Source organism: Emys orbicularis, chromosome 21 (genome assembly GCF_028017835.1).
Source record: "Emys orbicularis isolate rEmyOrb1 chromosome 21, rEmyOrb1.hap1, whole genome shotgun sequence".
Lineage (NCBI taxonomy): Eukaryota > Metazoa > Chordata > Testudines > Emydidae > Emys > Emys orbicularis.
Genome location: NC_088703.1, coordinates 9,464,764 through 9,478,237, shown reverse-complemented (window position 1 = coordinate 9,478,237; position 13,474 = coordinate 9,464,764). Strand labels below are relative to the sequence as shown.

At 42.2% G+C, this 13,474-nt stretch overlaps 1 protein-coding gene across 1 annotated transcript; it reads left to right on the top strand.

The window, feature by feature from the left end:
• The first annotated feature begins 7,347 nt into the window (after positions 1-7,347).
• Positions 7,348-12,981, top strand: LOC135892887 (N-myc proto-oncogene protein-like). The gene is given in 3 exon segments (XM_065420655.1): positions 7,348-7,357; positions 12,517-12,712; positions 12,714-12,981. Coding segments are annotated over 3 exon segments (474 nt in total).
• Positions 12,982-13,474: the final 493 nt, after the last annotated feature.

Below are 13,474 nucleotides of genomic sequence, written 5' to 3'. Positions count from 1 at the left end.
TGTAAAAGAGAGACACAGAGTTGACAGGATGTACTGGGAAATCACAAGGAGGGAGTATCTTGTTGGGGAGTGGGGCAGGTGTTCTGTTTTTTATCTCCTTATCATCCTCCCCAGGAAACAGAGGATGCTTTTCATAAGAGGCATTTACCTACAAATCTTGTTGCCTAGGTCACCATGCGCATAAACCCAGAACTCGTGTGGATATTTATTATCTAACAAGTCACTGTCTAAACCAGGAAACCCCACTGGCAGCAAATTCCTCATGCAGTTCATACATGCACACGCATAGACAGTTACCTTAATGAGTGGTACCTCACCTTGGTGACGTGAAAAACATCAATGTCCTCCTTATATTGCTCAAGGAGCCATGAGATCAGTTCAAATATCCGATCTTGATGCTCCTCTTTGTGTAGCAGGAGGCTCATCATGGGACCAAGGGCTTTGATGACGGCCTGCTTGAGCTGCATAGATGAGATACAGAATTTATGTTCCTAAGAATTCATTCAATATCATCCAATGGGCACACCTTTTCTACTTCTAATGAGTGCAACTTCCCTTGTTCCACTGTAGGAACGGCCCTATCTCAATATTTCCTGGTAAAGAACCGGGATTCGTAGGGTTGGTTTCAGGATTATATTCTAATGCACTTCACAACTATACCAGGTAAAATATTCCCCAGATTAGTATGCATTCTCAGCCAACTCAAAACTGCTGTAATTCCACTGGGGCTGAATGGACTTATACCAGGAATTAATTTAGCCCACTATCCCGTGTTCATCTGCACATTAGGTGCATAAAACTAGAAGCTATGTACACTGTGTACAGACAGAATTTCCATGATGTGGTGACATTATAAATATATGGGTTTTAGATGTTTTACATGACACTCTGTTCCATCCAAAAGGACCTACTATTAAATGCCATCATCACAGAGAGTAACAGGAGTACTTGTGGCACCTTAGAGACCACAAGTACTCCTGTTATTTTTGCGGATACAGACTAACACGGCTGCTACTCTGAAACCTGTCATTATGCAAGGCACTGCATTTAGCCGTATGGAGTGGAAAATTTTTTAAATTTGTTAGTCTCTAAGGTGCCACAAGTACTCCTGTTATTTTTGCGGATACAGACTAACACGGCTGCTACTCTGAAACCTATCACAGAGAGTGACAGACACATAGAATTTAACATTACAACTTCTGCTAAAGGTTTAGAAAGCCAGCAATACTCACCTGCAGCTCCTCACATTTCAGCCAGTTGCTGGTCACATGACAATAGAATGGAAGAATTGTATTGAAGAATGGCAATGTACCCATGCTGGGGAATGTGCTCTTATCCCAGTTAGTCAAATATAGATTCATTGCCCTTGACCATTTTTCCAGAACTGCATGGAAGGAGAGAAGACAGGCAATGTGAAAAGGACATATTAGTAACGAGGAGAAGTTGCTTTATCAGTGAACTCACCCAGGCCTAAAGTTTACTACAATTCCATGGCAGCTACTGCTTAGTTCAGGACTAGACGCTGAAATCCCACATCAATTTTGAGCTATTTCTCTTCCCCCCATTCCATGTCTTGTTTCTGAAAAGGCTTTTAAATTTGCATATCTCTCAATCTTTTTTCAATTACCATCATTTGAGGACAAATTTTTTCTCCCTTCCTTGTTACCTCTTAATTAGAGCTGGTTGAAAAAGCAGTTTAAATTAAATTAAAAATCTTTACTGATAGGTTTTTTTCCCCCCCAAAATTATAAAGTATAAAAATCATTTATATTTTTCAAAAATCAAAAAAATTCAGCCACCTCTTTAGCTGCTCCAAAACACTGGATGCACACTTCCTGATCAAAATTGTCATTGACATTTTTCAGGTTTGTTTTTCATCAAATTTGGAAAGAAAAAGTATGGAAAATATAATTAAAAATCAAAATATTTCAACCAGCTCTCCTCTGAATGACTCGCGTCCTCTGCAGTTATTGTTTATTTAACCCTTACACTGTATGATTTCATCTTGAGTTACAGTTTGTCTGAAAGATGTTCAGTGCCCCTAACATCCATTGGCTTTACTGGGATTTGAAGGTATTGGGGAGCACTTTGCCCTAAAAGTAGGTGTATCTTGTGTCCTTGCTAAGAAGAATTAGGGCCCAATCCTGTTCTCTATGAAGTTGATGGCAAAATTCCCATTTACCTCAAGGGCACAGGATTAACCCCTTACTGAGCATCACCTGAAAAGCAAAGGAAGAGAGAAGTGGAGAGGAAGAGAAGACAGAGAAAGAGGGTGAAAGGAGATGATGATAAAGAAACTAAGGGGAGAGAATGGGTGGAGGAGTGGAAAACAGGGGATTTTTAAATGTTCAGTAATGCAATCTGCTCCCTTCACCTCCTCCCCCAGGAGCCTCCTGGCAGATGGGCAGCATCAGCCTTTGTGTCTGTTTATTTTAAATTATATCCATGAGTCATAAAGGGCCTGAACTTACAAATGCTCAGCGCCTCCTGCAAAGTACGGAGCACTCTCAACTTCATTGAGTGCCACAGCAGCCAAGGAACGCAGCACCTGGTGCAATCCAGGGCAGGGAGCACAGTTCAGGGCCTGTTTGCAAACTTGGCCAGTCACTTCAATCTGTACCAAGACCCCCTCAATAGCCATTTTGGGCACCTCCAGTAAGTGCTGCACTTACCACCACAAAATGCTTGTCTCAGCCTGCTGTCCTTGACTAACCCCAAAATGGGGAACATGGCGTTCAGGGTCCTTCCCACATATGGGATACACTGAAGTGCTGCAGAAAAAGGCCAGAAGAGAAGGAAGAAAGATAATCAGCTGCTCTCTGCCTTCTTACAACACACTTAGAAACACCGTGGGGCAGGATGCTATGGGCTCCTAGGCCATTTTGTGCTGCGTAAGCAGAGCAGAATGGCTTTAAAGCAGCCATTGAAAGCCAGTGGGGGATTCACCCTGAAGAGGGGAATCCTCCACCAGGGTACAGCTGTGCCCGATGCCCAACTCACTCCCAGAGTAAGGGGAGAGAGCACTGGGGCGGGATGGGAAGTGGGGTGGAGAAGAGCTCCACTAGACCTGATCTTCCACTCATTCCCATCCTCAAGGAACTTCAGTCAGGGGCATAAGTTAGAGCTTGCACCTCCGTCTGGATAGCTCATGATCTGGAAGCCAAGAACTAGCCACAGCAGTTAATCTTGTGTCTCTCCCCAGACACACACGCATGCACACACCCAAGCAGAGCTCTGTTTAGCTGTAACATTTTTAGGTAGAGAGTGTAATCCCCTGTCCTTAAATGAAAGACAATAACTTTGAAACAAAAGATGGAAGTTACCATACCATAAGCTGATGACAGGTTGCCCAGCGTAATGAAAATATACTCTTCAGGCTTCTCCAGTACTGTCAGATGACGCTGCAGCTCATACATCACCTCATAGAAATAGCAGTATGCCAGGGTCACTAAGGTGTTGCTAGCTGCCACTTTTAGTTCATTTGTTGCTTCCTAAAAAAAAAAACAGGGAGAGAGAGAGAGACTGAGGTGACTGAAGCCGGTTGCACTAGCCAGAGTTGTTTATATGAGTCAAGTCCTTATTTCTGTGCATAAGTTGTGAATGAACCCTCCCAACTTTCTGTGGATAGAGTCATTAGTCATAAATATTCATTGAGTCATTTGGCTAAACAATTTTCAGCCTTTGAGCTCCTTGCAAGCTGCTTAGTTAGACTATTTACTCTTAGCTACTTGTGGTGGATGTCATATGATATTTTTCCCTGCCCTTCCCTGAGGAGGTAGTGAGACACTGACTGGGCAGCTTCAAGATATTCAGAGAGCTTTCCTGGAATAAACTGTCCCCCAAAAGGAGGCTGACTTCCTTTGGAACAAGAGGGATTTTTCCATGGGTTTTCCTGCTGGCAAACTATATTCTAAATCCAATGCTGCTTCTTTTGGAGATAGCTCAGATTCTGTCTGTCTTGGGGCTTTATACTGCCACTTATCACTATAGTATCAGAGCGCCTTCCACATAACATCAGGATCAATAATGAAATCCCTAGTAGACTTCGGGAAAGACTTGCTCGTTAAGAAACCATAGGTCTGATATCATGTGTCTCTGGTCCTGATCCTGCAAAGCACTTAAGCACATGTGTAACTTTTGCATGTGAGTTCTCCCATCCTATGCATGTGCACAAGTGCTGTCTAGGACCTGGGCTTTGGTCTGGAGGAAGGTGTGGGCCTCTAACAGGAGAATACATTTTCGTTTCAGTATATAGTTTACCCCCCGAAAAAGAGAGTTTTAATTAGTTAAAGCTTTGGATCCTTTGATTAGTATCTCGGGAGAACTAACTTACCTGAGTCTCTCTCATGTGGCTTGAGGCCAGGGTTATTATTTTGATAAGTAGCCTAGTCTCTAGGCCCCCGGTGTCCTGCTGTAATACTTTCTCCAGGACACAGTAAATGTCAACTCTGTCTCGCTGCGGACAAAACATAAAAGAGAATAAACAATTGGGAAAAGGTTTTCTTGATGACCACACAGTAATTTGGCTAATAAGCCCCTGCCCTAAAGAGTTTACAATCCACACATGAAATGACTAGCCCAAGTCTTATCATAACAGAGCAGGTCCATGGCCAGGAAGAGAATCCATGTCTCCTGAGTCATTATCCAGAATCCTATCCATGAGGCCACACTGACTCCTCAGCCTGCATGCTCACACAACTAATCCATTGGCTTAATTGGTGTAAAACATGCCATGCCCTCCACAATCACCGCATTTAGCAGCACTTCAGAAGCAGCCGAGCAATTTACATATTTTAATCTTCCTGGAGAGAAAAGCGCCAGAATAAGCGCCCTTCACTGCCCCCTTATCGAGTTTCATTTATTTAAAACAAACAATAAAAATGAGCACCTTGCCCTTGCTCTATCCACTCCAGACAGAATTTGTAAATGTGTAATTACAAAATACCCAACTCCCGCAGTAAGTCCTCAACAGCTCCTAGGGGAAATTAGCTCAGTAGTTAGATCTACATTGACAGTCGCACACTCGAAGGTGTCTTTTATGAGGTCCATCAGTGTAGAAATTCACAGATGATACTAAATATGGAGGAGTTGTGGTATCAGTTGGGACAGAGAAATACTAAAGAGGGACACAGAGAAATTAAAAACCTGAGCAGAGAACAAGATTCATTTCAGAAAACTGCCAACTAGCACATCTGGAAAGGAGGTAGAAGTAACTGACATAATGGGAGGGAGAAAAGTGGGAAGCAACAAGTGCCCTGGGGGTGACAGTGAAAAACAAAGTCAACTTGTATATGCAAGGTGTGATGGCTCCCACAAAGAGCCATGTGGGTTGGGTCTTTTACACACAGGGATCATGGCACAAAGCAGGAAGGCACCAGTTCCTCTCTGTTCAGCTGAGGTGTGACTGCATCTGGATTGTTGCATTTTCTAGCACCACATTCCCAGAGTGTGCAACAAATTGGAAGTAATTCATGGGAGAGCAAAAAAAGAATGCAGGGGGGTGGCGGAATTGACTTCTGAATAGAGCCCTGCAACCTGACCCAAATCCTACGGGACCTGACTACAGGTGTCAGGGTCAGGTTGGATGAGAAAACCCCTCTTGGACTCGGGTCAGGTCGGCTCTCCTCCTTTAGCCCATGGGATCGGCACAACCGTGACCGCATGTTCCTGCCAGCCACCACCTCCTTTCTGCGCTGCATGCGCTGTGGAGTGAGGATGCCGAGGAGTCACAGCATCTCTCTCTCTCTCTGCAGCACATACCCAGCACAGCAGGGGGCAGTGTCAGAGGATGAAGCCATTGCTGCACATTGTTGCCGCTGCGCTGGCCCCATGAGCAGGATGTGGTGGCAGAATCTGGTTTGGGGGGAAGGGTTGGGATCAGGATGGAAAATGATTCAACCCTCTCAGGGTGAGGTGAGTGGGCTTGGGGCCCGTTCAGGTTGGGCTTAAAAATTGGGCCCGAGCAGACCTCTACTTCTGCAGACAGACTGAAAGAGCTGCCTATGGCAGATGCGGCCAAGGGATGACTATGAGGGAGACATGATAATACCATACACCTATCTGAAGGGTGTGAACACCAAGGAGGGAGAGGAATTTTTTAGTATAATACATTTAGGTAAAAGTAGGAGTAATGGGATTAAACTAAAAAAAGACATACAATTTAGACTTTAATAACAGGAAAAATGCCCCAACTGTGAGACAGGTCTATTAGGCTATGACATAGTCTTCCTAGGAAAGTGGTGGAAGCTCAGTCATTAGGGGATTTTAAAATTAGTTTGGCCCAAACAGTGAAAAATGACTGCTGGGAATTCTCCTGCATTAGCAGGGAAATGGACTGGATGATCCAATGGGTCTTTTCCATCTCTGTCTCCTGTGAGTCTCTAAATCTATGTGACCTGCATGCCAAGGCCATAAAGCACTTTGGAATGTTCAAAGCCAATCAGATCTCTTGACTGGCCAAACATTCCAGTGGTTCTGCTTGACAAGGACTGCTTCTGCCCACTGCAATCAGACCAGACAGCTCCACTGGGGAGAAGCTCCTTCCATTCATTTTTAAATGTAAGGAGGATTTGTTTAATTGAAAATTGTCTCTGATAACTTACGAATACATAGGCACTATGTAATTCAAGTCATTAATCAAATTAATTAACATAATTAATTGAGTAATTCAAATAATTAAAGTACTAGGAGGCCATGTTCAGTTCTGAACTGAACTGCTTATCTTGGCCTTCTAGTACTTTAATTGAAACTAAAATGCCTTCTGTGTTGGCCCTTAATAGAGAAATGGACTTTGCTGGATGCAAGTATTAATAAATGGAAAAGGGATCTGAATATTACTCCTGACGGAATTCTGCACTACTGCGCATGTGCATAATTAATGAGCCTAGGATTTAGAGCAGGGAGTCAGTTCACTTGGGTTTTATTCACATTCTTTTACTAACTTGCTAAGTGGTGTTGAGCAAGTAACTTAATTCCCTGTGACACAAATCATCCATAAATGGGGATAATGCTTACCATTCTCACAAGGGTGCTGTGAGTCTTAATTCATTAGTATTAGGTAAGTGCGTTAAGATTTTTGGATGAAGATGCTAAAGAAGGGCAAATTATTATTGGAAGAGCTTACTGCAAGTCCTATAGTGTACTTTTACTATATCCAGCCCATGTACTCCACTGTGTGTAAAAGGACAATGCTTTCTTTATAGAGCATTATATCATCCTGATCTGTAATAACAGCATTTTGCATTCTGAGTTTATGCCTGAGGACAGAAGGATGAATACTGATTATACTGATGGTGCGCCAGGCCAAGTTCTATACTGAATTACCCCCATGCATTCCCCTATACCCCCATGAAGTCAGGTAGAATTTGGTGTGGACACATGGAAAGCAGATGTAATTTCATGAAATTGCCCTACCTCATCCTGTTGCAGTTTCTCTAGCAGAACTCTCACAACGCTAGCCAGATTGGTCTCAGCTATAAAGGCAATCCTGAGGGCAATTTTGCCCTTATTTTGGTCATCCATATTTTCCAGGAGGGAAACAACCTCATTATAAACACCTGAAATTAAATAAAAGGATTCGGCTGGTTACCACTGATAGTAGAAATTGATGCCGGCCTCTTTAATTCACTGTCCAGTAAAGATTCTGCAGGAGCCCAAACACTGTGAGAAGTAGACCTGGGAATCATGTAAATCCTCTTCCTTGCGCCTGATGACCAGGTTTGTTTGCTGAACTACCCAATGTGTTTGCGGGGAAATCATAATGAAGAAAATTTGCTCCTTTCAAGTAGATTCCCCACGTAAAATAATCTTCCTTTCCCTCTTTACTATCAATTCAAGAGTTTTGATCGCATACAGAATAATAATTTATGGTCAAAATTTTCAAAACTGGGTGCCTAAACTTAAGCTCCTAAATCCATATTAAGGCACCTATGCCCTGAGTCAGCATCCTAATCACATGGTTAACTCTAAGCCAACAAAGAGACCTAAAGTTAAGCACATGTTTAAGAGTTTTGCTTAGTCAGGGCCTCATTTTCAAAAACCCTGAGCACCCACATGTACCTATTGGCTATGCTGGGAACTTTTTGGGGCTCAGTATCTCTTGAAAATCAGGCCACTTTTTTAGACATCGGTATGAATTTAGAAGCCTAACTTTAGGCCCCCTGTTTTGAAGAAAGCCTTTAATCTTATTTTATGGTCGTTTAAATACTTGCAGAGAAGACTCATGGAACAGAGTTCATCTGGTTGCCTGTAGAGGTCATAAAGGACTTTCCCTCCCCCATGTACCATTGACTAGATGTACGCTGTGAATGGGGTCAGGTGGTTCCCTCCAACCTTCACCTGAAGCATCAGGGATTGACCATAGCAGGAGAAGGGACACCTGGTAAGGTGGACCAGTGCTCCAAGATGGTTCAGAGAATCTGTTTCCTTAGATGTCCTGCTCACATGCTCAGGGTCCAACTGATCTCCAGAGTTGTGGGTGGGAAGGAATTTTCCCCTGCTCAGATTGGCAGGGACCTTTGGGTGGGAGGATGGGGCACTGATCACCTGCTAGGATCATCTGGGTATATCTGACCTATTCAATTCTCTACCATTGCAAGGGCCTCAGGCATTGGTGGAACCGCAGTCTCTCCTGTTCTCTGCCTATGGCACACAACAGTTTAGTCTCCTAAAGACTGAAATGTTTTAGTCCAAGACAAGTTTTTGGGTTCAGTGTAGGGTTGCTAGGTGAAATTTTAATGGCCTGTGAAATACAGGAAGTCAGGTTAGATGATCTAATGGTCCCTTCTGGCCTTAAACTCTATGAAACTATGAAATAGCTGATATATTTAAAAAATCTGGATTTTATCTCCCATGTATCTCTTAGCTGTGGGCAGAAATTCTCCAGGAGACTTAATATTTAACAAGAACTCTGAAATGCCATATTTATCTGTCTCCATTGTAATAGCATTCCAAAGCATGAAGGAGGAACTAACAAGATTTCCCCTTCCCAGGAAAGACTGCTTGAGGTTAGGTGATTGCCCATCCTTTATGCAAATTGCATCCTTCACTTCTAACACCCAGATGCAAACTGAATCATAACTATCCTACATTGCCCATCTAGCTACAGTAGTGATAGTGTGGGATTAGGAGCACTAGTATTGCTAAGAAATGTGACCCCATGCTTTCTTATCCTGCATTTAAGATATTAGCAGAGCTTCATTTAGACAGCTAGAGGAGAAGTCCTTCTGCATTTTTTGTTCTAATTTCCCCCATCTCTGATGGATTCCACAGCTAGATGTTGGCTCCATCGATGCAGAAGACACAAAATGAGGACCCATAATAAACATAAAACAACTGGGAGAAAAGAAGGAAGATCTCCCCCATAGCATTCAATAGAAACTCAGATTCTAAGGAAAGTTTCCAGGTCCAGAGGCTGTAGGCCAACTCCTCAACTGGTGTAAATCAACACAGCTACAAGGAAGTCAACAGAGCGACACTGGTTTACAGCAGCTGAGGTTCTGGTCATATAAATGGAGAACATTACAGCTAATCTATCTGTATGCCTATGCTTTCTAAATGTGTTTGTGATTATAGAATGGATATCGAGAATACAATGCTGACCCTTACCTCTGTCGGTTACCTCCTGCTTACTCACAAATTTATTCATGTTTAATACTTCCTCCAGTCCGACCTCCAAAGAGCTCCCGTACTGATAGGCAGCTGGCCTCTCAGTCAGTCGTGTCCAGGATAACCAGTTAAGATTATGCAAGCACTATTATGACATCCATGTGACTGTGGCACACCACATAAGCTGCTGCTGACCAGGTATGTGCTGTAATTACATGGTCAAGATCCTCAAAGTTATTTAGGCTCCTAACTCGCACTGAAATCAGTAGATGTTAGGAACCTTAATACATTTCAATATCTGGGCCCATACATGTAAGCAGTCCAATAGGTGGCTAAATTTGCTCCAGTGTCGAATTTCTCATTCTCTCTACGTCATTTTGAATTTTGGTTCGGTCCCTCTCTCAGTTTGCCACACTTTCCAATATTGGTTTAATCTGAAAATCTGCTCCTGGTTGAATTTATATAAAATAAAAGCACCAAAGAAAGAGAAGAAACTGCCTTGGAGAATGCACAGTGACACTTGAGTGTGGTTGCTTGGTTGGTTGGTTTCCTTTGCTTTTTAATTTGGTTGATCAAAAAGCCAGATGAAACCTTATTGAACTGTATTACAAATATTGATTTTATATTGTTTTACAATGAATTGAAATTTATACTTCATTTCCATGTCCTGCCAAACAAATCAATGACATTAATTTTTATTGTGTTTAATACAGTGTGGTGTCATATGTATGGCCATATGTAGAGCCAACACTTGATTTTGGAAGTTATGGTGCCTTTAAAGCATTCAGAGTGATGACACTCTTTGCAGTAAACCATATGGAAAAAGAATTCCAATTACATTTGTCCCTTGCTATGCATAACTTATTTTGTGCCTTTCTACCCTTTCTGATTTTGTCCTTACACATATATGCTATTCTTTTGTACTCCGCCTTAGTAATTCGTACACTAGTGCACATTTAATGTTGAGACTAATCACACATATGCACAAGATATCACCTACGATGCAGGACAGGTAGTGCAACTTGTGCATTATTCAGTTACACCTCTTACTGTAATATAAAATTCACCTGTTATCACTATAGGTCTCGGTGAGAACATGCACAACTGGTAAGCTGTGACTCTTACTGATGCATGCTGTCTCTGTGTTTAGCACTTCAACATGCAAGTTCTACACTAAAAAAGCACACTTTTGCTGGAAAAATGAAAGACATGTTTTGCTACCAACTTTAACAGGGCATTTTCTCTAATACTGTTTCCTCTAGTGTGTTTATTTGGGTTGCACCTTCATGTGTCCTCCTATTGTACAACTTGAAAGTGCAGAAAACTGTCTGTTTTAGGGTTCTAATTTAAATTTTGCAGAGATCCCCACTTATTGTGTCTGGGTGTGAGTGTATGCACTATCTATCTCCATCTATCTGTAGATAGTTAGTATATGCAGCCTATTTTTATCCTCAATTAGTGCATTGTTGCTTTTAGTGCATATCTTGAACACTTAAAAACCTATGGATTGCTGTTTGTCCTGAGAATCCACACAGATATGTTAAAAGAACAGGACTACTTGTGGCACCTTAGAGACTAACAAATTTATTAGAGCATAAGCTTTCGTGGGCTACAGCCCACTTCTTCGGATGCATATAGAGTGGAACATATATTGAGGAGATATATATACACACATACAGAGAGCATGAACAGGTGGGAGTTGTCTTACCAACTCTGAGAGGCCAATTAAGTAAGAGAAAAAAACTTTTGAAGTGATAATCAAGATAGCTCAGTACAGACAGTTTGATAAGAAGTGTGAGAATACTTACAAGGGGAGATAGATTCAATGTTTGTAATGGCTCAGCCATTCCCAGTCCTTATTCAATCCTGAGTTGATTGTATCTAGTTTGCATATCAATTCCAGCTCAGCAGTCTCTCCTTGGAGTCTGTTTTTGAAGTTTTTCTGTTGTAAGATAGCCACCCGCAGGTCTGTCATTGAATGGCCAGACAGGTTAAAGTGTTCTCCCACTGGTTTTTGAGTATTATGATTCCTGATGTCAGATTTGTGTCCATTAATTCTTTTGCGTAGAGACTGTCCGGTTTGGCCAATGTACATGGCAGAGGGGCATTGCTGGCACATGATGGCATATATCACATTGGTAGATGTGCAGGTGAACGAGCCCCTGATGGTATGGCTGATGTGATTAGGTCCTATGATGATGTCACTTGAATAGATATGTGGACAGAGTTGGCATCGGGCTTTGTTACAAGGATAGGTTCCTGGGTCAGTGTTTTCGTTCAGTGATGTGTGGTTGCTGGTGAGTATTTGCTTTAGGTTGGGGGGTTGTCTGTAAGCGAGGACAGGTCTGTCTCCCAAGATCTGTGAGAGTAAAGAATCATCTTTCAGGATAGGTTGTAGATCTCTGATGATGCGCTGGAGAGGTTTTAGTTGGGGGCTGAAGGTGACAGCTAGTGGTGTTCTGTTATTTTCTTTGTTGGGCCTGTCTTGTAGGAGGTGACTTCTGGGTACTCGTCTGGCTCTGTCAATCTGTTTTTTCACTTCAGCAGGTGGGTATTGTAGTTTTAAGAATGCTTGATAGAGATCTTGTAGGTGCTTGTCTCTATCTGAGGGATTTGAGCAAATGCGGTTATATCTTAGAGCTTGGCTGTAGACAATGGATCGTGTGGTGTGTCCTGGATGGAAGCTGGAGGCATGTAGGTAAGTGTAGCGGTCAGTAGGTTTCCGGTATAGGGTGGTATTTATGTGACCATCGCTTATTAGCACAGTAGTGTCCAGGAAATGGACCGCTTGTGTGGATTGATCTAGGCTGAGGTTGATATGTTACTAGTTTTTAAATGTCAAGGTCCTGTGTGAATATTTTTTGGCGAGAACAACTTACTTTCTTTATCTTATATTTTGTATTTCTAAAGATGAGGAAGAGGATGACGTGGAAGACATTGAGGTTCTGGCAGTAGAGAAAAGGCACTCTTCCTCCAAGAAGACAGTTATGACTATTATTCTAAAGCATTGCACCCCGATTCACCAGCATTATTACTACACCGCCCCTTCCCCATACATTGAAAGTGAAGATGTCCTGCCACAGGAAAAGCTAAAAAATGAGGTGCCCCGAGTCAGAGGATAGCAAACGTCTACGCCTCAATTGTCTGGAACGTCAGCGGAATAAGGATCTGCGGTCTAGTTTCCTCACATTAAGGGACCATGTACCTGAACTGGTTAAAAATGAGAAAGCCGCAAAAATACTCATCTTGAATAAAGCCACTGATTATATCCATTCCCTTCAGGCAGAGGAACACAAGTTATTGCTAGAAAAGGAAAAATTGCAAGCCAGACAACAGCAGTTGCTAATGGAAATAGAACACATGGAGACTTGCTAAACTTTTTTTTTACCTGACCTGGACAGTCACTGCCACTTTGCACATTTTTGATTCTTTAAAAAAATAATTGTGTTTTTTGATGTTAATGTTGTTTTACTTTCGATCCAATCCTTGAAGTAGTTGACGAACTATATTATCCGGGTAGAGAGCGCATGGATGTTCTTGCAAGGAGGCTGCCAAACAATGAGACACTGCCCTCATATTGCTTCTTAAGAACTATAGATGTTCTTTAAAAGTTGTGAGCATTTGGAGCTACTGATGGCACCTAGTTGAGTTTAAAAACATTGATTCCTAATTTTGAATGGGGCTTATGTTCTACCAGATGTAACTTCAGGGGTTACCATTTGTACTTCTGTGGGAATTTTCTGTAAACACCAGGTACACACTTGCCTTTGGTACATATCTTGGATTATGAGAGGTGGCTCTTGCTACCAGTATTCAACTGGAAGTTCATACCTAAGTTCAGTAATACCTCAATGTTTGAGGAGCATGT